The sequence below is a fragment of the Ornithodoros turicata genome, chromosome 8, assembly GCF_037126465.1.
Source record: "Ornithodoros turicata isolate Travis chromosome 8, ASM3712646v1, whole genome shotgun sequence".
In the NCBI taxonomy this organism is placed as follows: Eukaryota; Metazoa; Arthropoda; class Arachnida; order Ixodida; family Argasidae; genus Ornithodoros; species Ornithodoros turicata.
This window is the reverse complement of record NC_088208.1, coordinates 20,242,694-20,269,639: the sequence shown is the minus strand read 5'-3', so window position 1 is coordinate 20,269,639 and position 26,946 is coordinate 20,242,694. Positions and strand designations below refer to the sequence as shown.

Sequence of the window (26,946 nt, the reverse complement as noted above, 5' to 3'; positions counted from 1 at the left end):
AAAAATGCGTTTTCCCAAAGCGTGACAGAGAGCGCGCAACGCCGAACGGGGAATTTCTCCGCGGAAGAGCAGGGGGTTACCATGGAAACGGGAACGCCTCTCCACCGGCGGCGCATGTGTTATTTTCTACGGCAATACGTAATGAGGTAACTGCAGTATGGATTCACGAGTAAGGTATGTCGGCCTATTCGTGTGTCGACATGCTGCACGTCCCGCAGGATAGGACGGCGAATAATTTTGATCACCACGACAATACGTGTTATTAGGGTTGCGCGAATTTGAAGGGAATACCAAGTGAATAGCTACATATTTTGAAGCAAATGCGGAAGCGAATAGTTGTGTAACTGAAGCGAATATATTCGCATTATATAACTGAATCGAACGATATGCAGCATCATATATATGCGTTATATATATATATATCAGTGACGGCCACTAACTACTTCTAGAGTAGTTTAACTATAACTACTAACTACATTGTGATTGAGCAGTTTAACTAGTAGTTCAACAACTTTTCAGGGGAGTAGTTAAAACTACTTTTTTTACTACTGCAATGTAGTTTAACCTACATCTATAACTACTTAACGTTGTCCACGAACACCAATCCCTTGAAGTGTTCTTGGACACCTAAGTATGAATCACAAGCAATATTAAAGTTTGGCTCAAGCCATTGCTACGATCGTCAAATACAAAGTTTGCGGCGAGATTCTTTCTGTGCCTACGCGATAAACTAAGTTGCAGAATTATTTCACAGCAAATGAGGCTTCACTAGACAAGCATTAAAAGGAGATTTAGTACACGTGCACGACACAATTGCTCTGCACCTCCGTTCTCATCAAACAAGTAGCTCAAGGTAAAAGTCGGAAACACAATCGTGCCGTAAAGCTTGCGGCACAATCGGAAGCAGTTTGCGCCTTCAGTAACCTAACTACTGTAGTTAACTACTGGCCATCATTGATCTATCTATCTAGCTATATATATATATATATATATATATATATATACACTCATGGAACGATGCGACAGCACCAGAGGACACGTGTTTCGCCGTGTTTGCGGCTCTTCAGCCCTGGGTAGCTGCGCATCGTAATATTCGCACGGTGCTACGTTATTATATTTGCGGGAATAGAGGGAGAGAGCTACGTAAGACGCCTCTCTCTCACAGTGCGAGAAATTCGGCGAAGATCAAACTGCGGGTGAAGCTGCAAACTTGATACTTCTCTTCTTTAAGGTTCATTCAATGTTCAAGATTCTCTATTTAACCTCGGCACTGCAGACGTGAAATGTTGTTTTTCAGTGGTTCCCTCGCTTGCAGATACTTTCAGAATCGAAAACGAATACCGTATTATAGATGAGTATCAGAGCTCTATAAGAAACTCAGTTATGTCGATATTGACATTATTTAGTCCATACCATCACAAACGCGTCTAACTTAGCAAGAAGCCGTCAACACCACCATCCCCGTCCCTCTCACCATGCACTCACACAAAAATATTCGGGCAACTTCATCGTGGCCACAACGATAACACAACCTTCTACACATGTTCCGAGCGTCCACACAAACGAGCAAACGAGATACAAAAACAGAGTGCGCAGCGAAGGACAGAGGGTAGTCCATCAGGGCCCGTGTCTGTCAAACTAATCGATGGCCGACTGAAGACAGCGCAAAGTGCATTCAACCTCCCGCAAAATGGACGCACACACATAAAAGGGGCAGCTCATCCAATCGGCTCGCAAAAGAAATACCAGTAAGCACACCCCTTCCTGCAGAAGCAAGCGCCTTCTTCCGATCTACTCAATTGTTTCTCCCCTAAGTAAAAGCTCCAACGGGCTGAGTGACCGCTACGACGCCGATGGGGTTCGCCATCGGGTCGCATTAGAGAATGCAGACTTGTACATACAGTGCAGTGCCGTTTTTATTAGTACTTTTGGGAGAGGGGGACCTCGATATTCCCGGTTGCGAAATCCCCGATCTCGAAATTCGGTTCCGTGACATTTCATCGAACGCCGTTTCATCGAACGCCATTTCGTCGAAAATTGACGTTTCATCGAACGCCGTTTCATCGAATCGGTGGCCGCTGCTTTTTCTTGCAGCAACGTGCGAAATACGTAAAAGGCTCTCCTGACCTAACCTTGGTTAGGCGTCGATGAAACGGCGTTCGATGAAATGGCGTTCGATGAAACAGTGTTCGATGAAACAGTGTTCGATGAGATGTGCGGACCCCCGAAATTCACGTTCTCGAAACAAGGAAAATCAAGGAGAATGCTCGACAGTTTCCTCAGATGATATGCCGCGTGTTTAAAATCACGACATCACTATTTAACCACTGAAATTCGAGGGTTTTCGATGTCTGTCCAAGTCGAGACACATTTTAGCGACCGTTAGGCTTAGCAGGGCGGACACGACGGAACAGCACGTTGGTTAGTTTATAATTTAGGGTAGTCTAAGTTCGCTGTTGGCATTTTCCCGTACTACTGTAAATAAATGTTATCTGACTATAAAATGCACCATTTTATAGTAAGATAAGATTTATTTACAGTAGTTTATTTTGCAACGGGGGTTTCGATCACTTTATTTCGAGGTACACCGCTCGGAAAGTTATTTGCGCTCTATTTCAAATACTTTTTTCGGTGTTTTTCTACTCAATACTTTTCTTTTCGTCGTCATACCATGTCCAGTCTCACAACAAGGTATCCTTGCTTCCACGATCTTTTTCTTCTTTCCATTGCATTTGGGAAAGGGTAAAACTTACTGACGAACACCGAGATGGAACTCTAACAACGAGCCAATAATGTCAATACTTAAATGAAAAAGAAACGGTAATCAGTTTCGTGACCAATACACAAGTATCTTGAATGTACCTTAGAAACTCCTTGAAGTATCTGCTACACCCCCCCCCCCCCACACACACATTCTAATTACTTTCGCTTATAGGCATCTGTACTCTATCTCAAGTATATGCTCTCCCTTCAGTATTTAGTACCATATTTGAAGTACATTTTTATACCATATTGTTCACGTCTGGCAGTATGTCGCAATTTCAGTGTCGTTCCGCACGCTAGTTTTGTTAGCGACTGGTACACGCATGGCATCACACCGCACCGGTTTTCTCGCCAGTCTTTTCTCGCTACGGTTAAAAATCCCTCGAACACGTTGAGAACTTGCTTCCTGCCCGACTGTAGTGGCCTTACAAGCGTAGAAAAAAAAAAAAAAAAAGCCCATGTTAAATGTCAAAGCTTCGCATGTTGTCGAGCGGGAAGGCCAAATTTTGTGCAGGCTTCTCCGGAAAGCAATCTATACAACACCCAAACAACAACAACAATAAATGAAGGAGAAGTGCTGATGACATGGGAGGTTTCCCCGTGGTAGTCACAGGACCCTACCCCACTTCACAAACACACAAACACAAGACGCAAAACATCGGGAAAAAAAGCACCGCATATCGTTTACGTCACCCTTTGCCTGTGTAACCATAGTTAAAACAGTTCTAGTTGCTTCGCGGCACTGACACGGAATTTTAAAAAATAAATAAAACGGTTCTACGTGCCCATTGGGGTCATATCTCTTTTAAAAGCGTTAGAAGTCTGGGACACATAGAAGACACTTGCTTGTGTAACCAAGTTGGTTCACGATTCAAGCGTCGCCACACGGGCACTAAACAGCTGTGTCAGTATTTTAGCAACCTCATCAGCACTGCACGAGTACAGACCTACCCACGCACTGTTGATAAGGTCCTATTAAGGCTGAAACAGCTGTCGAGTAGGCGTTAGCTGCCGACGCTAACATTTATACTGTCCCGGTTTTTGAGGACTCAGTCGTTTTGTTCGTGAGCGTAATCGCAAGTATATTACGATGATATATAGGCGTTTTTTTTTTGTTTTCAGCACCGTAAGTCGTGCGGCTTGCGTTGTGCTTGTGTAATAATAAAATAATATATAAAATAAATATAAATAATATAATAGTATGATCATAATATTCATAGTACTATGAAATCCTACTGTCCTGCGCCCCGGTAGTAACGGCGGGATAAATTTAATAACTTAAATTAAACTTATTAAATTTAATAAAATAATAATAATAATATTATTATTTATTTCCACATAAACGTGTGAGGAGGTGTGAAAAGCAATTTCAACCTTTCCTTTCTTTTTGTTGCTTTTTGTTTTTCTTTCTTTCCTCTGTTTCGATCCCCTTTTTTTCTTTTTCCTTCCTTTTCTTTTTCGTTTGCCCCTTCCCCCTTTTTTTCTTTTTTTCGGAATAGCAAGCCGGCTCTTTGCCTGGCTAACCTTTCCTTTCTTTTTTTCTTAATAAACATATCCCCCCCCCCCCCCCCAATTTCAACCAACAACTCAGACGTTAGCACTGTCCCCCAGATAGATGACAAATATGCCTCGACAGCACCTACACTTAAAAAAACAAACAAACAAACAAAGAAAAAGCAGTAATAATAATAAATAAAATAAAAATAAAGAACACCACACATTCGTTTCGTTTTCCATTCGTATGTATCGAGTGCAATAAACCCTAAGAGAGCGGTACAAAAATACGCTCGCTAAGTACGGGGTCGCCTAACGTCGCAAAAAAACGTCAATATGTGTCCATATATTGGCACGCCAATCGAAGAATCCCTCATCGAGAAAAAACATCACGGTCAATGACGGACGGACGGGGGAAGCCTTGTAACACCGAGCGCGGTTTTGAATCTCCCCCGTTGTCATGGCGACCGTGCTGCAAACAAATCATTCCTCCTCCACCCCCACTCAGGCCGGGCCAACGTGGTCCTACATTCGATTTGCAGGCACAGAAGTTCACGGCGACGGATTGCTTTTGAATGTTATTTTGATGTTGTTCGATAACAAAATACCTCGAGAGCTCCCTCCACTGCTGACTTTTTCCTTTTAAGTTCACTCCGTGTTACGGCCGCGAAGCAACTGTGGCTGTGAGCGGCGTATAGATGTGGACAGATGGAGAGAGGACAGCAGGAAGGAGTGGGGGACAGGGGGAGGGGGTTAGTATGCATCCTGGGCAGACTTCAGCGGGAACAGTGCCGGCATTTATTTGGAAAGTCTGTCAAAAAAACAAAAAAAAAACAAAGGAAAACCCGAGACAGCACAGCCTTTTGATCAAGAGGTGAAACGGAGAAGGTCAAGTGCGGCGCGAGGTTTTATATATACGTTCAATATTACGCGGTTATGTAAAATCGTATGGCGGATTACTGAGGAGGAATACCCACACACACATCCGACCGAAAATCCGCTTGTCAGAGTGGAGATAGGGCGCGTTCGCGCACGGACATCAGCGCCGCCACACGAGTTTAGCGAGTCTTTGGAACAAGTATATTTCATCCAGTAGTAGGAGCAGGAGCAATTACAAAAAAAAGAAAAAAATTTGGGTAAATACTACATGGAGTGAATCAGGCGTAAATGTTATTAAACTCTTTGAAGTTCTCTTTAGTGTTGTAGGGGAATTTTTTTTAAACATACGAGCACACATACGCACACATTCCACGGCACTCTTCACATTGTTTAAAACACTTATGACACTTCACAAATGTTTAGGACACTTAAGTAAACAATCATAAGACACGTGTAGTTCAGTTTTAAAGCGACTTTACAGGGTGAACCACAGTGTGTGTCCGTCCGTAGCTTTATGGAACCACGTCACTAAGAATTTAAAAAAAAATATTAAAGATGCAGCCATCTTATTTTTCCTTTTTTTAGTGCGCCTACAACAAGTGCCAGAAATCTACGGACGAGGCCATAAAAATCCACTCCAATTGACCTTCGCGATAAATACCGCGAACATCACATTCTGAGCAGGACCAAATGGCATCCGAGCGATCACCACAATCTGCTGCCTAACCCAGATAAGGCCCATATCACCGGCGATGCTATCGGGACCTTTGTTTGAAGACGGACGCTGCCGAGAGCGAACAGCCTGCAAACAAAAGCACTTGAGCGCCGCCGCCGGGGCTTTGACGAGAAGCCTATTCTCGTAATACACAAATACGGTTACGAAGAGACCGGCTGATAAGATGCGCGTGGTGTCCTTGCATCTCTTCTCTTGCAGCGCCGAGAGGTGAACCTTATCGGTCACATTCAAGGCTGCCCGCCGATAATCAGAGGGGGAAAAGGTTCTCGGTCGGAAAAAGTTGGAAACCGGTTCACGATCGGTGGAAGGAAGCGGCAGAGGTGGGAAGGGAAGGAAGAGTTGCGCCGGCTTGCAGCTAGATGGCGGGACGAGCGCAGTGAGCGCTCGATCTGGGGCGCGAGTGTGCGTGTGCATCACGTGTCAGGATCACTTTTGTGGCCCGATAAACGGGCAGGGTACGGCACCTTTGAGGTTGGGGGGGTCCGTTACAGTTTTTGAAAGACTCCACGTTGAAACACTACGGCACGGCCGAACTCTCTCAAGTGTTCCACCAAGCGTACGCCGCCGGAAATGTGTCGCTTGCTCTTGAAACAAGGAATGCCACCAGGGCAATGATGGATCGCTAATTACAGTCGCTCGCACGTGAGAGGTTATTATTAGACAGCTAAATAGCGTAGTTAATAGCACCACACAGCGCACTTTCTTAACGTGGGTGTACCTGATAGCGAAGTTTACAGTTCATTCTGTGTATAAGCAATGTAATTAATTACTAGTTACTAATGATTACTATTCGTATTAATAATTAGATCCCAGCGTCGTGGCAGACATGCTGCAGATATCAAAGACCTTCGTTCTAGACCGCTAGAGCACTGATTTTTTTTTAATCGGTCGTATTAGGCGTGATGGAGCCTATCATGTGCTCAGCAAACTATTTCAACGATTAATAAAACTTTCAAGAAAATACGTTTTAGTTTGACATATTATCGTGAGCTGGAAATCATCGGGTGCACTGCGTTCAGGGGGTACGACTTTTCGGTCGCAAAGACAGGTACGCAAAAGACCCCCCCCCCCCCCCCCATACTAATACATACACAATAAGTCTTACTAACGATATATTATATCTTTACTATATGTGATAGAAAGGAGGTACTGTGTCAGTGGCCACAAATACCGGTTGGATCGGTGTCCTCTTCTGCAGGGTGCCTTAGGGTGCTATAGGTGTTATAGGGTGTCAAGTGTTATAGTTCATGCATCATCTTGCCCCCTTCAGTTTGTGTTCGTTCGATTTTTTTTTGTATCAAGTTAAAAGTACACCCTTGCGCCTTGACGATTTTTTTTTTTCAGTGTTAAGCCCAAACAATATTATCGCACATGCTGGACATACACATTGACGTGTGAACGTCTAGGTTATGAGAGAAAGTGAAAGTATGGCGTCACTATCCTTGGTGACGTCAAATAACACTCGGGACAAGGGCTCGAGAGGAGAGTGGGCAGTGTTACGGGACGGGATGAATCGTACCGGCTACCCATCCACAAAAAGAGAGAAATGATAACGCTTTCCATGTTGAAAACTTTAGAAAAAAATCCTCATCTTTGGGGCTTTTTATCAAACGCGTTCAAATAACGGCAGCTTAATAAGAGCCATCTTCCGATCCTTATCTTGCATCAATCATTATCTTCCTTCTCTACTCTCTCTTCTTCTTCTCTCCCCACAACTGTTACGACGGACCTACACGGACCTGCCCAACCAGCGCTTTAATGCGTATACTAAACGCCGATATATCGATAAAACGCCGAAATTTAAAATGGTCGCACACATGTGTTCGAAGGCAGAACAGTAAGTATATCTATATATGTGCGCGCAGTTGATACGGGTATCTCCGCCTTAATCGGTGCACACTACTTCCCCAAAACCTACTATACATTGCAGACAGAGAAAGAGAAAAAAAAAAGCTCAGACGTCTGGCAACAACGCCGCCGAAACGAGAAGCAGACGACGGCGCAGCACAGGAAAAAGAGAAGCTGGAAGAAAGAAAAGACGAAACGGAGGGCCTCAAAGGGGGAGAGAGAGAAGGAAAAGAGGAGACCGACCTCCGTAATAACAAAGTTAGCGAAGCGAGCTCTTACGAAACACGACAAAAATATATAACCATAAAAAAAAAAAAACATTTAAAGAAAAACAAAGACTTCAGCAGCAACATTCCACCTGTTCCTCTTCAATCCATTTCCGAAGGAAAGGGGGGGGGAACCCCTTCGGCATCTGGCAGAACTGGTTTTCAAGACCGGTCTGCTTTTCATTGTACTCCTTTCCCTTTCCCGTTTTACGTGCATGCTATCCACCATCAAGCGAAGACAACTACTATACGTACTTCTTTTGCTCACCCTTGAATTTCTTTATGCTCTTCTCTCCCCATCGCCTAACAAGTGCATAATAACTGCGCGCACACAAATCGTTAGGCTTAGCTTAATCTTCCCTGATTAGCTGCCCTTGGCGGCTGGCGAATCAGAGAGGTTCGACGTGCGGCGGGGCATCACGTGACCACCGCCGCCGCCTTTTTATTCGCTCTCTCTCTCCCTGTCTTTTCTTTTTTTTTTTTTTTTCGTTGACGACGTGGTCTCATTACACACTTCTGGTTTACGCTGTGGCAGGCTGGGACATTATTTCCGCGTAAGCTTTGTAGCGCTCTCGCTCGGAGGAATGAATCTCAATCTGGCAACAGGCGCAAACGGCGTAAAAGCACGACGTTTTATTTATTTTTAACTCCGCAGTAATGGCTGACAACGCAATATTGTGTTGTTTCATTGCCCTGGTAATGGACGTTACACCGTTTATCCATTCTTCCCGGCTCTAAATCATATGTTGATGGGGTACTTTTTTTTGTTTTGTTTTTTGTCTGTTTTTATGCTTGTAAGGCCGAATATGTATATGGCGGTGATCTGAACGTGTACATGGTGGGCAAGAACGCCTCAATGCAATCTCTACAGCTGCGTTCAGGTAAGAACGGTATGGAATGTCAGCCCGCCAGCCCCCAACAGAGTAACTCCGGCGGATAAATTATGCTTCAGCGCCACCAACCGTTAATACACGTCACTGCAGTCGAGGACGCCACCGACCTGGTCCTTCTTCCACATTGCGCCATCTTCCGCGAATGACTTTAAATACGGTGTGCCGTCATCTCAATATTATCAATTATCTCTATCTCCGCGCCTGACACAAATGCACACCTTGTGCGCTGTCTCACAGCTACGGACACGAAATAATGTATACGACACAATATAACACTTCAAAAGATAAGACGGAAAGATATATCTTGCGGCTCAAGGAACTGTACCCCATAGGGCGCACCACTATATCTTGAACTAGAAAGGCATGATGCGAAAGTAAAAAATAGAGAGAGAGAGAGAGAGAAAGAGAGAGAGGGGGGCATTTCTCCGGTGGTATTTAATGACCGAATCGTGAACGTCTGATAGGAATCGCCCCTGGCTGCATAACGCAGTAGAACGATATACAAAAAGAAATAGAATACAGAAAGTGCACAGAGTGGCATTCACTCAGCATCCTAGTGTTGTAGTTTAATAATTAACGTTTAAACGGTACATATCAAGCTGAAAACGGTGTGACGTCGCATAAAAACCAGGGTGACAATTCAGCAAACCGCCAATTTAACATTTATTTATTACACTTTCGGGGAAATAAATGCTTATCTCCAATGCCAGATAACAGTTTGGCGCCTGTTCCGAGTGCTGTGTGTAGCAACTTACCGAGCGCATTTACAAAATCCCTTCGCAGACGACGAAAAACGACGCAAAATTCGCAGACGACAAAAAAGGAGCAAGTTCTCGTCTGCTTTGCATTTCCAATCTCTGCCCGATGCATTTCTGCACGTTTTCGCGATTGAGAAAAAAAACGCAATCCGCAGTAATTCCACTCTCTCGTCACGTATCGCTCTAATCCAAACGAGATGTCTGCGACGTGGCCGGATATCGCACGAAGAGATCGTGGGGACAAAAATTCGCGGTCACACATTCAAGCGATACTGTCCCTTTTTTATATCGCGAATCAATTCAAAGCGCATTCAGAAGATTTCCTTTCCTCGCAGCGTTTGCTCGCTTGTGCTATAAGAGAAGCTCAACCACACAGTTGAAAAAGCCCGCACGCGATAATCAAGAGTAACAAATTGCTCGCCAAGTAGGTGGGCACAGCAACTTCCTCCATCTGGTGGCGGCTGAGGAAAGCGGCAAGAAGTTGCGATATGTTGCGTATTACCTTCGATTAAAGCATCTTTTGTTGAAGATGTTGGTCTGTTTTGTGAAATATATATATTTTACTTGTTATTTTTAATATTTTTTATTATTTTTTTTATATAATTTTATTATTTTTTATATAACTTTTATAACTTTTAAGTTTTAATAAACCGTTTTTTTCTTTTTCTTTTTGTTACTTCCCCTAGTTTTGTCTTCTGTCCCCCATTTATCTCAATGTTCACTACAATTACGTAGCCGTCCGACCCAACTTCATCTTTTCGAGATATATATATAAAACGTGGGCGTGGAAGACATGAGGCCCAGCTACCCCAGTTTTTTTATTCTTCTTTAATCCGTGTAAGCGCCGCGAAGCAACTGTGGCTATGAGCGGTGGACAGATGGAGAGAGGGCAGCAGGAAGAAGTGGGGGGACAGGGGCGTTAGTGTGCGTCCTGGGCCGACTTCAGGGGGAACCGTGCCGACATTCTACCCCAGTTCTCCTACAACTGGAAGAGGATGGAAAATATGGCGGACGACTGCCATATTTTAATTGTTCATATTTCAATTTTAACTGGAAGAGGTTAGTTTCTGAAAGTCAGTTGCATGCACGTTCATGTGTTTTCTTCTGTTTCTTCATGTGTTGCGTGTTCTTTTTTTTTTCTTTTCGCTTTCTGAACGGATTGTGCGTGATGTTTCATGATTGAAGGCGGTGCAACCTGCACTGGAGTCCACAAAATCAGGAATAAACAGAGAAACAGGCGCACACTAGGACAAGTGATCCCATGTGATGTGATAATTTGATCGCGTATACGATTTGAGACAACAATTCACGCCGTCTCTCTCCCCACCCCTTTCCCAGGAAACGATATTTAAAAAAAAAACTGCCCTCATTCGTGTTTGAATTAACAAACCCCTCTACACATATGTATATATATATATATAGTTGTGGAAGGAAAAAGACGCGGACAACAGATTTTAGGGAAGTTAAAAACACTAGTTCATTTAATGCAAAGTCAGTAGCAATTCATGGACTAACGAACCATACGCGCACATTGACTTCGCAGATTCCCCATCGCAGCACGGAAGGGAAAAAAAAACATAAAACCACGTGACCTACAACGTCCCCTGTCTTTGTTGCCATTGCGTCACAGCGTACAAAAAGGGGGCCGACAGACGAAGAGAGCACAACTGGCGGAAATAAGGGCGAGACCCTCCGGGCATTTATTTTGGAAGGGCCCAGAATAAAACACAAAAAAACGGCGTCGTGGCAGTGTGTCGGCACAATGCCGGCAGGAAAGGATGTTTTTTTTTCTTTTCTCCCAGCCAATTAAAAACGTGGGCAGGATCGCGCAGCGTCCTCTGTTGGCGTTCCTAATGAGCACTTCTCCGTGGCGCCCCCGAACGCGCGACCTTGCACTTGCACCATTGTACAACACGTGCGCTGGCTCGTCAATGCCGACAGGAGACGACCCGGCATCAAAATAGAACCACCAGTTCGCGCGAGCCTGTGCGCAGGATGCGTTGTTTATACGTTCATATTTTTTTAAAACTATAACGACATAATTAAAGGGGTCAGTTCACCCCAAATTACCTCGGTAAAGATCGTAAAAAAAAATGTTATTTGCAAAAATAAGTAAGTACAGTGAACCCTCGTTAATATGACCCCCGATAATCTGACATACCCGCTTTACGACCATACTCCTTGGGAACAATGCAGTGAAACCTCTGCAAATCCCCTCCCGTTAATATGACAATCCCGCATTATGACCAAAATTCTCGGGAACGACCATGGTCATAATAACGAGGGTTCGCTGTAGTATAAGTAAGTATAAGTGTGACGTTTGTAGACAGACTGAAACCGAAACAAATCGGAAAGGGAGGGCTGGTTTGCACGCATGGCCACTTGTTCGCTGCCTCCTGTTGAAAGAAAAGTAGGACCGAAGTCGTGGTCCCCTCGAGACCGTGGCTTTCGGGCGCGACCTTGTCGTCCCCTAGCTTCGAGCGTAGTTCAACTCTACCAAATTGGTGGCGCTGTCGAACACTATGACGTCATTTGTTTACAGACAGGGAGCGGTCTATTCCATGTGTAATTTGTACCGCGAATACTGAAACTAATCCCACTGTGACACCACGGCGAGCAGCTCCGCCGGCAACGGACCGCGGGAGATATCACGTGCTTTTGAGAACCAATTGGAATGGCGGAGTCTATCGCTTCTCTGAAGTTAGTGCGCGACGCGGAACTGTGTTCGAAAGTTTGAATCTCGCGAACTGCCACAGGTCGAAATTATGGCCGACACGTCAGACGATTATGATCTCTCTCTCCCCCTCCCCTCTCTCTATTCGCCCATGCTCAGGTTTTTTCCCCATCATTAAGTTTATCCACCAGCTTGCTCACGTTTACGCTACCTTAGCAGCCGTGCTTATGCGTTACAGTGGAACCGGAACCAGGTGTTACTATGTGGTAGTGTTCGTTTATTTCACAAGCTGTGCAGTTTCCGAGAATAAAAACCGCGCACGTTACGCCCAGGCTTAACTAGGTGCGTGAGCACAGCGCAAACCCGGAGTCCAGCGAGCGTACCCGGTGGCTGTTCCATTACCTTGTTCAACTGTCCCCTCAAGAGGCGTTTCTCTACACTGACGTTTTCGGGACAGAACTTTTTCTTTTGTTTGTCCTATAATGTCACTCCTGTCACGCATAGGAAGACGCAGAAAACAACTTTTCTTTTCTTTTATTTTTTCTTTCTGAGCTCAATATCGCAGGTTCGAACCCAAACGAGGAATGTAGCAATGTCGGGGAGGTAAACATTGCTTCGAGCGCCGCGTGTTGGAGATTTCCAGCGCACGCTGAAGAACTCCATGCGGTCGAAATTATCCTTGGTCCTACCCTGCGGCGCCTGGAGCATATCGCCAAATAAATATCGGCTGACCTACATTACGTGTATATGATGCTGATTAGATTGTTTTCTTGTAATCAGTGCAAAAAATAACCGCACGTAGAAGCAGCGGGAAACATTTAGTTTGCTATCTATAAGGATCGACCGTCCAGCAAGCCGCTTAGACCCCAGTAAGATGGACCAATTTAGTGTCACTTCCAATCTTCGGTGGACCGAGTGCGTAGCCTCGACGGCCGGCTCTGTGGTACAGGTAAAAATATTGAGAAAAAGCGGGGGGTCCTGACAACATAATATTTTTAAACAAGTATTTTCAACAACCTGTTCGTTTTATTTCCAAACAGTGTGACATTGTGCCAAAAAAAAAACAAAAAAAAACGAATCACAAATCTCGTTAACAGCCTGTGAGAACACGGCCGTCTCGGGGCCGATCCGGCGGCGGCCATTTTTGTTGAGGCACGTGTTTGGGACCGCTTTGTTTAATGTTGGAAAAAGATTTGCAGGAGGTATTTCTAAATCAAAGAAAAACATTCCGAAGAAGGTATTGTGGCGCAAGCCTAACAATTTTCCCACAGTTTATTCTTATCAATCGTAATTGCCAGCATTGCTTACGCGACACTTACTTAAGCCGTGTATAGCAAGCCGTAGTGAAAGTGACATTCGCTTTGTTTGGAGTGCACTTCACGAATGACACTAAATTAGCCCGAACGACAGGGGTATTAGCTGCACTACAACATGTTTTCCCTTTCTCCAATATAATCCACATTACTGAAAATCGTCAATATAAAATATCGACACTATATAGCATGAACTAAAGTCGCTAAAGGCTGTGCACCTGAAATGAACCAGAGTTACTAAAGAAACGCTATACACAGTGCATTGTTTTAGTGGCTCCAGTATACCAGCGCCCGTGGCATAGTGGTTAGAGTGATCGCTTTCCACGCTGAGACTGGGAGGTGACACGGGTTCGAATCCTGTCACCGGCTGTGCTGTCTGAGGTTTTCCCTGGGTTTTCCGAAGACGTTCCAGACGAATGTCGGCACAGTTCCTCCTGAAGTCGGCCCAGGACGCATACTAACCCCCTATCCCCCACTCCTTCCTGCTGTCCTCTCTCCATCTGTCCACGTCTGTACGCCACTCATAGCCACAGTTGCTACGCGGCGCTAACACGGAATTAAAAAAAAAAGTGGCTCCAGTATGAACCGTGGCTGCAGGATTTCAACAATGTTTTCCCCGGTGTGATTCTTGGCAAGCGCCTTTTCGTTCTTTCCCGCCTCTCGTCGTTGTGGGTGTCGCGCGCCTCACACAGTGACTTTCGGCCTCTCTCTAGTGTCGGGGATCCCGGGCGCCGAAATTAGCCCCGGCGACCAATTTCTAGCACGCCGCGTGCCACGGTTTCCGCCTGACTTCCGAACCCAGAGAAATGCCTCCTGTCGCCTAGCTGGCTGCTACTACCACCAAGGCAGAGAGAGGGAGAGAGAGAAAGAAAGAAAGAAAAATGGTGCGCGTGCCCAACTTATTTTTGCCTGCATTCGGAGGGGGAAGGGGTAGGAACACACGTGTTTAAATGGGTCCAGCACGAAAAAAAAAAAAAAAAAAAAAACGAATCTGGCGAGGACCGATTTGGATCAACAAGATCAGCTTCAAACTGCAAACAGCGTACGTTCATTTCCTACACTGTAAACTTTTTCACACCTTTAAAGGTGTGCGCTATGAACATTCAACCTGGTCGCGTAACGTTGCATCTCCAGGATGATATTTTACAAAATTTGGAAAGCATTACTACATATCAAGTGCCAATGCAAACCTTGCTTTCATTATGTCTTGGATATCGTAGGTACGAGCTAATGCATATATGCATCGCTATCGATAATCGAGCACGCGCAAGTGTCTACAATACTGTTGAACAATGTTGAGATGTTGCAAGACTAAATTTTTGGAGGACAGACAACACTCGAGTAAAGAAATTTGTGCGAAACCGTGCTCCATTATGAGGTTACCAAAATTACACCTAAAAAGGCGTGCGCCATGCACGTTGTTACACCTTTAAAGGTGTGAAAAGATTTAGAGTGTATTTCTTGACAGTTCCAGTGTTCCCTTTAGCTGTGCTCAAAGCTCAAAACATCGTCTCTATACTCCGGGCATTCGCAGTGATGATCCCGAATCTTGATGCGGTTCCAATGCGCTTCGGCACCCTATCCGAATAGGATTATCTCCCAACACCGGACTGTTAAAAATAGGACTTTACGTTCAGTTTTAGTGATTTTTGTTGTTGTTACGTACAACGTGGCATACTATCATCCCTGCCTCTCCAACTACCTATACAGGCGCTCTCGTTGCCCTCAAGATGTCAGAAAAAAGAATGATTGCCGATGAATAAATAGTATTGTAATAGAAAGTGAATAAAAAGTATTGTAGTAATAGCCGCTCCTGTGATAGTATCTTTTTTTCCCCTTCCCCTCCTCGACATTGAATATTCTTCTCTACAGTAGTTTTGCACTGCGGAATTGAGCAGTACTGTTGCTGTCTGAGTTCTGTAAGTCGGGAAAACTCCATCGCACTCGAAGGGAAGTTGCGGCAGTTTCGGGTCAGCGCGAAATATACCTGTCGTCTGCTATTAGTATCATTCAGTGAGTGCTGCTGCTGGGGTCCGCTAGGTGGCGAGTAGCCAGTGTACGATACAGGAAACGGGGCAAGGAATACGACATTATTCACAACGATTATCCTACAACAAATATCTGTCTAATGATGTCAAAAACGCATCAACCCTTTCGCAACTTAACACATCTGATGGAGCACTTGTGCGGAGAAAGAATACAAAACGGAGGCACATTACGAAAACGATACGATTGGGAACATTTCGTGTTAGCGCCGCGAAGCAACTATGTTCATGAGCGACGTACAGACGTAGATGGAGAGAGGACAGCAGGAAAGGGGAACATGGGGGGATTAGCACGTGCCCTGGGCCGACTTCAGGGGGAACTGTGCAGATATTCGCCTGGAAAACCTGCAAAAAAAAAAAAAAAAACAGGGAAAACCACAGAGAGCATAGTCGCAGGTGGGATTCGAACCCACCACCTCCCAGTCTACCAGCAACGAACAGATGTTTTCACCCACTCGGCCATGCCGCTGTTTTTTTTTTTTTTTCATCAGATTTTTTTTTTGCACAACTTTTTATAGAGCCATGTAGCCACAAACACAAAACACAATTCAATAGAGAATACACATATAAGAATGATTGTTGATGGTGTCCATTGTATAGAGATGAAGATCAATTATCTACAACTAAATATACAAGTCCCTTTAGAGGCTTAAGAAGTAGAGACGAACCATATACACACATACATAAATATACAAGCTCAGGTGCTGGTGTGTGCCCTGGTAAACCTTGTCAACGACCCCACAAAAATAAGTTTTTTTCTTACAGCTGATAATAAATTATTCGATTTGAGCCGCTTCCCAGACCCCAGCCTGCTGCTGGTGGTGGTGTTTGTCTTATATAAAATCCCGCGAAGAAAGCTGCTGGGCCGCTGATCAAGCGTGATTATATGCGGCACGCCCTTTGCCCACTCTACATAGTGACAAAGAGGAGGAGGAGGACACAATGTTGCTGTTACATTTTTCCACCTGCGACGGCACATGTTCCTACGGGGGTCTCCCACCTACGGTCGGCTACCCCCCGGCGGCTCCGTCGAACCCAGCGATGCGCAACAAACCGATCAGAGAAACAGAGAGGACGAGAATGCCAAACAGCTTCCTCCTCTCCCGTTTACGCTCCATTAGTCTAATCATTGTTACAAGCCCCAGGATCACTGCCGACGATGGCGATGACTGCTAACGAGCCGCGCGTTGGAATGGGAACCCAGCGAGTTTTCCCCGATTCTGCATCGGATTGGATTGGTTATTATAACTAGGTATTGGAAATTCTATAGCTCTCAGTAAATGTACCTGCCTCGATGTTTCAAATCACGTAGCCATATATTGTGCAAGATTTCCATGCGCCAGATGGCGCTGCCTCACCCTGTGTTATATGTATGTATGTGAAAGAGACCAATGCCGAATCAAGTAAACCCGCGCACTGATATGCCGTATTTACTCGCACAACAGACGCACTGGCGCAATGAACGCGCTTGCGCACAGATGTTGGCTATTTATTTTTCCTCGCGTATTTAGCGCATCGCGATTCAAGCTGCATTATTGGCCCGTTTCGCGCAACACCAGTCACCGTAGTCACGTTCTTTCTTCTTCTTTTTTTTTTTTAGAAAGAGAAGGCAGGAGAGTAAAACCTCCCTTGAGCGTACCTTTCACTGTTAAAATCCACTTTTTCCTCGCATAATCAACGCACCCTCATAATGGCGCTGCGACTTTTGAGTATGAAATTTCGCTAAATGATGCAGGTAACCGGGAGCCCGCAGGAGCGACTTTATCGGGTGAGATATCGGCGGAGGAGAGCGAGGAGGAAAATACGCGCCAAGAAGATATCGGCGAAGAAACGCAAAGAGTAACGACGACGCTGGAAGAAACAACGGAAGATTTGCAGAGAAAACGCGAAAGAGGCCATTGTAAGCGATGCTGCTACCAGACGAACATCGGGTAGGAGTATTCTGTAGCGAGCGGACGGAATCTTCCTGAGGCACATGGAACATACGCGAGAAGACGTGACGTAAGGCCTAGATGGCCACGTGCACTCAACTAACTTGAGGCTGCTCCCTCCGCACTCGCGTCATCACCTACATCTCGCCCGATAGAGTCGCTCTCGCGGATACCGTGTACTAATAGTGAGTTTTAGTGTATCGTACGCTATCGCCCTTGCATGCGTTGTACTAAAACGCACTATTATATCTAATCCTCGCGCGCTGAAACAAGCAGCATCCGTTAGTGCATGCATCACCGAGGTAGACCAATCATTAGAAATCTAGATTGAGAGGCGCCACCCTAATATACGCCAAGTGATCGTTTGAGTCACGACCTACTCTATACTAGAGACCTGGACAAATGACAATGGGAGAGCCAGGTCACGGGTTAGTTACGCCAGTGGCCGCTGCAAGCGCCACATAGCATTAATGTGGGGAGCGGAAACGACGTGTGCACTACCATCATCATTGCCACCGTCGTTCGTCTGCACAGGGGTGACACAAACCCGCCATTGTTGTAACTACCCTCAAGCGGGTGCTTTTGGCAAAACTGCCATCTTGTCCTGGTCGCACGTCATAGAAAACATCATTTTGAGGTCATGTGACTTTGTTTACATGTCGTTTTTCCGCTTACCGACATATTTTCGCCGTCATAACACCAAGAGATGACCTATTTTGCCAGCGTAAACTATGCGGTGCTTCTTCCGCAACATGGTAGCCCGTTTCAGCTTAGTTTAAGTACATCGCATCGGCTCGGTAAGTCTTAATCGCGCGGTCGTCATCACATCTTTGGAAGTTGTCAACAATACGAGGCTTTATGCGTAAAACTCCGCGTTTTATTGCGAGATTATCGGATAAAAATAATTACCGTGATCGAAAAACATCCGAAACGTCGTCCAGAAACAATAACCGCATTGTTTACAAACGGTTTGGCCGCCGATCACGGGCGCCGCCATCTTTAAGGTCACGTGTGCCTTGACGTTTGCTGTGACGTGCGACCAGGACCTGTCCAGGATGCATTGCGTTCGCCAAGCACGCTTTCGTCTACGGAGCAATACATTGGATGCCACCCCTGTGTTCGTCTGCTACACAGGTTGTTGCCAAAGGACCGTGCTGTCGCTAAGTACGCACTATACCTTCTTCCGTACCCTCTTCGTCGTTGTCAACACAGCGTGGTCACGAATAGTGGCAGCTAGCGCCAAATCCCATAGCGAAGCGGTCACTGCCGGAACTACTACCCCGGTGATGGGAGCTTCGCGGATGTCCAGGTCTCTAGTATAGTGGCAGGTCGTCGTGGTTTGAGTAATGCGAGGAACGACATATGACGGGACCAACTTTCAAAAACACCTCCACCGCCGCCGAGCAACTCGCAGCGCAAGAAGCAGAAAAAGGAAAAAAAAAAAAAAACACCTCAACTTCGCCATTGGCCAGTGACTGTGGCAACGGAGCCGTGCGAAAGTATGTTGGCACTGTCTGGCGTTCCACGACGACCTAACTATCGGGTTCGGATGAAATTACGGGCGTCCCTATTTTCTTACCGCTTTAATGTGCGATAATGCAGCGCAGCATGCAGGGGGCGAGGGGAGGGTATCCATGCACCGTGCTTCCGAGAAATCAACGTGCCGTTCCCGGGCACCGCCTCGTTTCCTCCGAGATAAAACAAGCAGAAAGCAAACGGTGCCGTGACCTTCGAAGTATCTTTTCAAGGCGAGTGAAGCGGATGCCAGATACTATGTTTGCCCCCCCCCCCCCCCCCCTGTCGTAAGGAGTGCGTTCCAACAGTTACAAACCATGAAGGCGTATACCATCAAATTCACCTCGACTAATATTGTAAAGTAAGTGCTGACTTAAAAGCAAATACCGACATCAATTCCGGAATCCGCGGCCACGCTTCAGGCAGAAGCTTAAAAAAAAGAAGAAAAAAAGCGATGTCATAGGAATAAAAAGGGGCGTCCTAAGGACTGGGAGGTGGTGTGTTCGAACCCTCCCATGGGCTGTGCTGTCTGTGGTTTTCCAGCAGGCTTTCCATGCGGATGTCGGCGCAGTCACCCATGAAGTAGGCCCACGATGCGGAGTCAAACAAAAAGGGATGTAACGATATCGATAATGGTGTCAATACATTATCTATCGATGTCATCGAGCTTTCTAAAATATCGATGAAATAGCGATCCACGCCGATAAATTGTCGGCACGTACTCAAATGTCTTACACGTCTAATACCGATTGCTGATTTCCGAACGAGTATATAAAATGGCAAACATGGTAGATCATGTGACGCGGGCAGCAACACTTGGTTTTTGAACATGCCAATAAGAAATATGGGATAAGTAACGATCAGAAAGAGAAATGTGATATAATCGACCGTGACAGACAGGGCCATATTATGCGAGCTGTACCGCTGTGCGAACAGGAAGCGTAGCATTGGGACATAAAGCGCATACTACAGGCAAGGTATAAATATAGTACAAGTTATTATTCGCTGGCAAATTTTTGCCTGCTGTTATATAAGGTACCGGTTTCATTTAGAAGGTACACGGAATTTCGCACGGTACGCCCGGTCGTTTTATGGGGCACAGTGTTGTGTACCGTATAAAGTGTTTGTCCTCGTTTTTTTTTTGCATCTTACTGATTTTCATCTGATTTTATCTTATCTTGTGTGTGTGTGTGTGTGTGTGTGTTAGGCGGAAGTTGCATGTACGATCTCTTATTCAAGATTGGAGATTGACTGTGCAGCTATAGCCCTGCCCTCTAATGGCAAAAAATGAGGAAATGGGAAAGGAAAAATTACACCTACCAACTCCCTAGATTGCGAATATTCCCCATTTTAGTCCCAAAAAGGTACGAATGGTTGTCCCAATGCCTCTCTTGTCCCCCGACGGACTAAACATACTCCTTTTTCTTCTCCCCCCCCCCCTTCTCCTTCTCTACAGTCAACGTCCAACACACCATGTGTGTATTGTGCCCTTTGCTTGTGTGTGTGTGTGTTGGGGAGGGGGGGGTTGGAGGTGCGGATATCAAACTGGGTCGGCACTGAGTCCACTGCGGATACGGATCGGATGATGAAAGAAAAGCTCATCCGCGCAGAGCTTTAACGTCAACGACCGCTGCGTCGGGCGTCTACGGGAGGCGGAAACCTTGACAGAGAGAGCAGGCCGTGAAAAATTGCATTACGCAGCACCGTAACGCAGCTAGGCCTAACGTTACACGACGGCACTCGAGGTGACCTCGTACGTCGAAACAGAGGTCGGGGCCTACGGCGGAACCGTCTTACCAAAGCCAAGGACGACGGCTGGCTCGGACGGACGGCCATTCGGCACGCCACTCAGCAGCTATTTGCGCGCCGCTTACCGCAGAAGAAGAACAAAAAAAATATATAGTCACGTGACGGCCTTGAGAGCGGCTCGACCAACAGGTTCGGCCGTCTTATTATAAAAATGCACAGCCTGATAACACCGATCGAATGCAGTGCTGGGAAGAAGAGACCTACCCCAGTATCCGTGTACTCACACGAGGACATCCTCACGGAATATTCTAGCGGAAGAAAAGGCGTAAACACTGCTCACGGAGCCGAAATTCTGTTCCGTGTTGTGTCGAGCATTCGCACGGTGCCGGAATATCGAGTGTGGCGTACTACGCACCTAGCAGACGACAACGTGCGGCGTGTTTTAGACGACGACGTAGCAGACGACAGACAGACCTGTCGTCTGCTACGGAATATATTGTGGCTGTGTCGCAGGATATTCCCCACGCTTAGCAATGCATGCACGTGAAGACACGACGTTGAGCACTTGCGCTCGCGTGACAGCAGAAAGCTATGACGTTTTTCGCATCTTTCACTGTAGCATTGTGGGGAGTGTAGCTAGTCGTGTGAATACTGTAAACGTATTTTTATTCGCGATGTATTAATTTTCGCGAATTTGGCGATCGCTAAAAAATCGCGAAAAATTGTACTCGCGAACATAGCTTGACGTTTATCCCGCGAAAGGAAACAGCCCTGGAATCGCGAAATTAACTACTCGCGAATAACTTCGCAAATGACTGAATGCGCGATTCGCGAAAATTAGTTACATCGCGAATGAAAATACTTTTACAGTACACGGTATACGGAATGTTCTGTTTGCAAGCGATATGCACTTCCTCTACGAAAAGATTCGCCAAAGCGATTCGCCTACAGGACTTCCGACGCGGCCGGGCGACCAAAATGCTGCTGCTTTTAACGACATGCACATACATTAACACACGCCCCTCAACGTTCTATACTTCCGATGTTAAACATTGTAGCAAAAAAGTACGGCTGCAACACCAGTCTTGGTTGAGCACGGCTGATATGAATATCGATGATGAAATAGGGTTATAGGTTTATTATATATATTATAGGTTTATAGGGAAATAGGTTTATTTTGGTTATTGCGTTAATTCCTCTACTAAAATATCGGTCACATTGGAATGGTTCTGAGCTTCGCTAAGGATCACATCGGCTCCCTCTGGCTGCGTCTGCGTGACCGCAGATAGGATTTTCGAACTGTGCCACGGATATAGTGATTTAGTTACGTGGAAATATCGCTTATAACATCCGTCATACTGTCTTTACGGGAGTAAGACCAACGTTATAACCGATCTTTGTGGATTCTACGACGACACGCAAATGAGAGGTGAAGCAGATCGTCACCCGCATACACTGCAGGTATGGTTTTCGTACACCTTCATGGATATAATGATTCATTTTTGAGGAAAAACACGGTTATAACGTTGGCTATACGACGACCAAACTATCAATCAAGGCTATCACCTTTTCTCCTGATTCTGAGACGGCATGCAGGACTGAGGTGAGACCAGATCACTACCTGTAATACTCTATGACTTTCGTATCGCGCCGTGGATATGACGATTTCTTTTCGACAGAAAACCCGGTTATAACGTTGACCACAATATCCGTAAAAACGCGCCATCCGACGCGACACGCAGATCAAATTTGCATACTCAGCATCGCTGCACTCATACGGTTATCACACTGGCACCGCGTCGCGGATACAGCGACTTAAGTCTCCACGCAAATCGGTTATAACACTGGTCGCACAATATCGTAAAAACACGCTGCACAGTGGCGATTGCGATGCTCACCTGCGCGCGCCTGCAATTCAATAAGAACCAGCTACCACTGACGACAACCCACAGAGCTTTCACTCAAGTACCCATCCACTTATTGAATTCCCCCATCCATTAAGCGTGTTGGCGGGAACGAAGACGGGCGCAGTAACCCGCTGTTGGCACGGACGCAAATGTCAAGATCGGCCGCACATTTTCAAGGCTAAGGAGAGTTGCCATTACGCGTCGTTAGTGATGTGGGGGCCGCCCTTCGCTGTAACCGTACGCGGTCAGGACACGCTGTGGGCGGTGGCCAAGGAGAAACCCCAGACATGTGCGTACGACGTAGTTGGGAAGATGCGCCGCATCTGTGCCACACCGCGTGTTCAACCCTGACGTATTGGCTAAGTGCAGGTTGTGGGTAGGCGGTGGACGGCAGAAAGCTTCGAAAGCAGAAGCATGGTTCAGAAACTGTGCGCAGTACGCCGTGATCCCAATGTCATCGATAATAATAATAATAATAATAACTTTATTTTTGTTAAGGTACCCAAAAACAACCACTAGGGTCTACTAATTGGTGCACCACATAAGGTTATACATGTGAGCAAAGAAAGTAAAATATACAAAACGACAGTAAAATACGACAGTAAAATATACAAAAAGCCAACAAGGTTAACGGTGAAACAAACGAAGTTAAATAGAAACAATGGCACTAATACTAGTAAGAAAATCACGAGAAGGAGCGAAAATGTCGATGTCATGGTGTTGTAAGGCGGAGTTAAACATTAGTTGTAAACGATTGATTGGATGAAGCTTTGCAAAAGAGTGAGGATAGAAAAGAAGATGAGACCTCAGAGAACGTGAGGGCACTCGAAAGTTGATGCACGATAGTAGTTCGGGGCAGGCGATGACAGAATGTATGAGCTTATACAAGAAATGACAGTGACGAATCGTTCTGCGATGAGATAGTGTGGGGATCGAGAGTTTGTTCAGTATATGATCGTAGTTATAGTAAGTGCTACAGCCAAGATGACGAAGATGAAAAACAAAGATGAAGCGTCGCTGATCGATGCGCAGGATTTCCGTTTCGGGTCACGGCGGGGACATTGAAATTGAAGAGGTGAGATGACACGCTTATCATGCGTCTACTACAGTAATTCGCAAACATTCGCAAAATTTTGAGGGGTGTTCTAAACATATAAGGGGGTGGCTGGACAAGGGGGAAATTCTTGCATCAATGGCTTGGATGTTTTTCGCATTGAATCGGCCAAAGATGCCAATACACACGTACAGTGCACCTTGCACTTCTAGGCACTGCTTAGAGGAGCATCCGGTATGGCATGTATGGTGACACGACACCCGTTAATTAATGAAGCGGCCTATTAGGTGCCACCATACGGAACATTTTCGCTGCACGCTGTCTTGTCCAGGCGTGCTTCAATCTACAAAGCCACTCTGAAAACTCAGCCACGAGCGGTGCGACTTGACCTAGGAGTCCCGGCCCGATCTCCTGATGTGACGTAGCACCACAGTAGCGAGCGGCCGCGATGTCTTATTCTCCCCACTGAAAATTCGTCCGCTACGGACGCGAGGCTACTTGCGACATACTCCGTACGTCACAGAGTGACGTCAGCAATTCACTTACGGGCTGAGTTGAGGGGGAATGAGTTGAGGGGTTACGAGAAGGTGCGCACGCGAGCGCTACAAGTAAGCTATGCTCGCTGTTTTCGTGCGAGAACGGTTGTTGTTTCAAAACCCGTGTTCAACCTGAGCACGGCACGGCACGGAAACGTAGTCCGTCAACCCCAAGTTACTCCGCCACAGAAAGTCTACTGCAGTGCAGTTTCAGTATTCACGGTGCCGGTTTCAGTATTCGCGGTGCCTACACGACTTCTTTATCTCGTTGTTGGGGCACTACCTCACGCGACGTGAGCGATGTCGCTAGCTATTGCAGCCGATAGGAACGACTGTAGAAGCGAGGCTTACACACCACGAAAAAGAGCAATCCGCCGTAGTCCAAAAACGGGAAAGAAAGATGGAGGCGTCTTGTTACAGCTCCACTCAAGCTGTTCCGGATAGTCGTAAAGTGCAATAAATGTAACATTATTGGCATCGATGTAAACCTGCATTTGGAGTTTTACAGCAAAGGGGGGGGGGGGTAACGGATGGCAACAAACTCGTGCGGCACTGACGTCAGGGGCAGGCGTCTCCGCCAGTGAGGGAGCGCGAGAGAGGTGACGTGCTTACGACGACCAATGGGCGAATTGCTCTGCTGTCAGAGCTTTATATCTCGCTAAAGTACGACACTTGGAAAAAAAATTCATTTTTCCTCAATTCTCTAGTGTGCAATACTTCTAGTGCGCAATACAATGTGTGCACGATGTAATTAACCACATATATCAAGGTGTCACGCCCTCTTTTAACCACACTGTATTCGTCGTGACATGCCAACGTCGATCCGCACCTTCACATACATGCGGATGTCCCTTCGGTCGCTATACTGCCCCCTTGTAAAAAAAAAAAACGAGCCAGTACTCACATGGACCCCTGGGGCTGTACGTGTCGTAGGAAGAACAAGACGCGGGCGACAGTCCGTTGTTGCTGCTGCTGGCAGTGCCGTTGAGCAAAGGTGGCGGCGACAGAGATAGTTGGGAACCCGGCGAAGCGATCCAGGAGCCCGCGTCGTCTTGCCGTATCCGTTTGGAAGGTGAGAAGGCCATACCGCCGTCCGCCGAGCTCACACATGGGCTCGGCAGCCGAGGCTCGACCTGATGGAAAGCGGAGGAAAGATTCGGGATTATTAAAACGCGAGTAGCCTGAGCCCCACAAGTATTTGAGACTCGAAATTATGGGAAAGAAAAAAAAGGACCCTTGTTACGTTGTGACGCTGGATTGTTTGGCAAATGAGCCCGTAGCATGTGTAACCTAAATGCATTTACTTTCTGTAGCAAGCGTATTTTAGACACTATACTAGGGAAAGCAAAATAACTGTCACCACCTGGATACTAGGAACCAGTAGCGCAGTTTGCGAGGCACCGTTAAACTTTCTGAAATGAATAAAAAAAAAAAGTTCTGGCGGCGCAGACAAAAGTGAGCTAACAGCATGCGTACAACCAATCGTGTCTTTTGTTTCCGATATCATTTCTTACAGGTCGGGCAAAGTGTCTTTGCTCTTTGCGTTCTTTTTTCTTCAAGTGCTCTCATCTTTTCTTTTCTTTTTTTTTTTGTACCCGCAGCCGATCAAGCTCCCTGTCACATATATCTTCCTGCAATTATTTTTACTACTATTTGCAGCTTCATTTCATTTCATTTCTATTTATTTCATTGATTTCATGCTTGTCAGCATTAAGCTTACTTGCTTTAAACGCTGTGGAGTAGCCGTTTTTTTCCCTCTCCCTTCCAGTGTCACAATAACTGAGTCAATTTCAATATCAGCGGATGGGATCACGTGGTTACTCCACACGAATTCGAATATCACAGTTCCATGGAATGTAAAGAAAGAATCAAAATAGCGAAGCCGTAGAAAAAAAAATAATGATGATGATAAATATCTTCCTACGGTGTTTCGCGCTAGTTATCCTACCGATCCTAACTCTAGCTCATATTAACGGAGACGTAGTGGAACACCTTTGGCAGTCTGCCCTTCCGTGCCCACAACTCTACACGGATAAACAGAAGGCCCACGCAAAGGCGTGGAACCCCTCCATATACACGCTGGACTGACGTCACGCTCTGCACGTTTGCTCCGCGAAGCTAAGTGAGACGCTGCAATAACTGACGTCACACTGACGGTCGCAGGGGAAGGCTCGATTCACAGTCACCGCACGGTTATTAAAAGAAAGGACGCGGTCTGCGCCCTCTCCTGACGTACTTAGGAAAAATATATAAATAAAAGAAACCGCCAAACAAGCAGCAGCGTTTACACCGTTCAGGGGGCTTAATCGCTTGCACGCGTTACGAGCTAACAAGGGGGCACTCATCGAGAAGGGCACGTGATAAAACACGTGCACGGAGCTCTTCGCGCGATACGTGAAGGGCGTGGTATACGTCACGCACAATGTGTCACATTCCCGTCTTTTTTAATTTCCCGCCACTCGTTAGCTCGTAACGACGGTGAAGCGACTAAGCCCCCTGGCGTGCCGTCGTAACTCCACACCACATGTCATCATTCATTCAATGCGTGGTGATGATGATGATGATTTCACTTTTAAGATATACAG

The 26,946-nt window shown here is 46.1% G+C and overlaps 1 protein-coding gene across 1 annotated transcript in view; it reads right to left on the bottom strand.

Moving 5' to 3' along the window:
- Positions 1-26,946, bottom strand: part of LOC135366635 (ecdysone receptor-like) — a 152,964-nt gene that overhangs the window by 43,628 nt on the left and 82,390 nt on the right. The window contains exon 4 of the mRNA XM_064599426.1: positions 25,266-25,494. Coding sequence (XP_064455496.1) covers positions 25,266-25,494 — 229 coding nt within the window. The remainder of the gene's footprint in view (positions 1-25,265; positions 25,495-26,946) is intronic.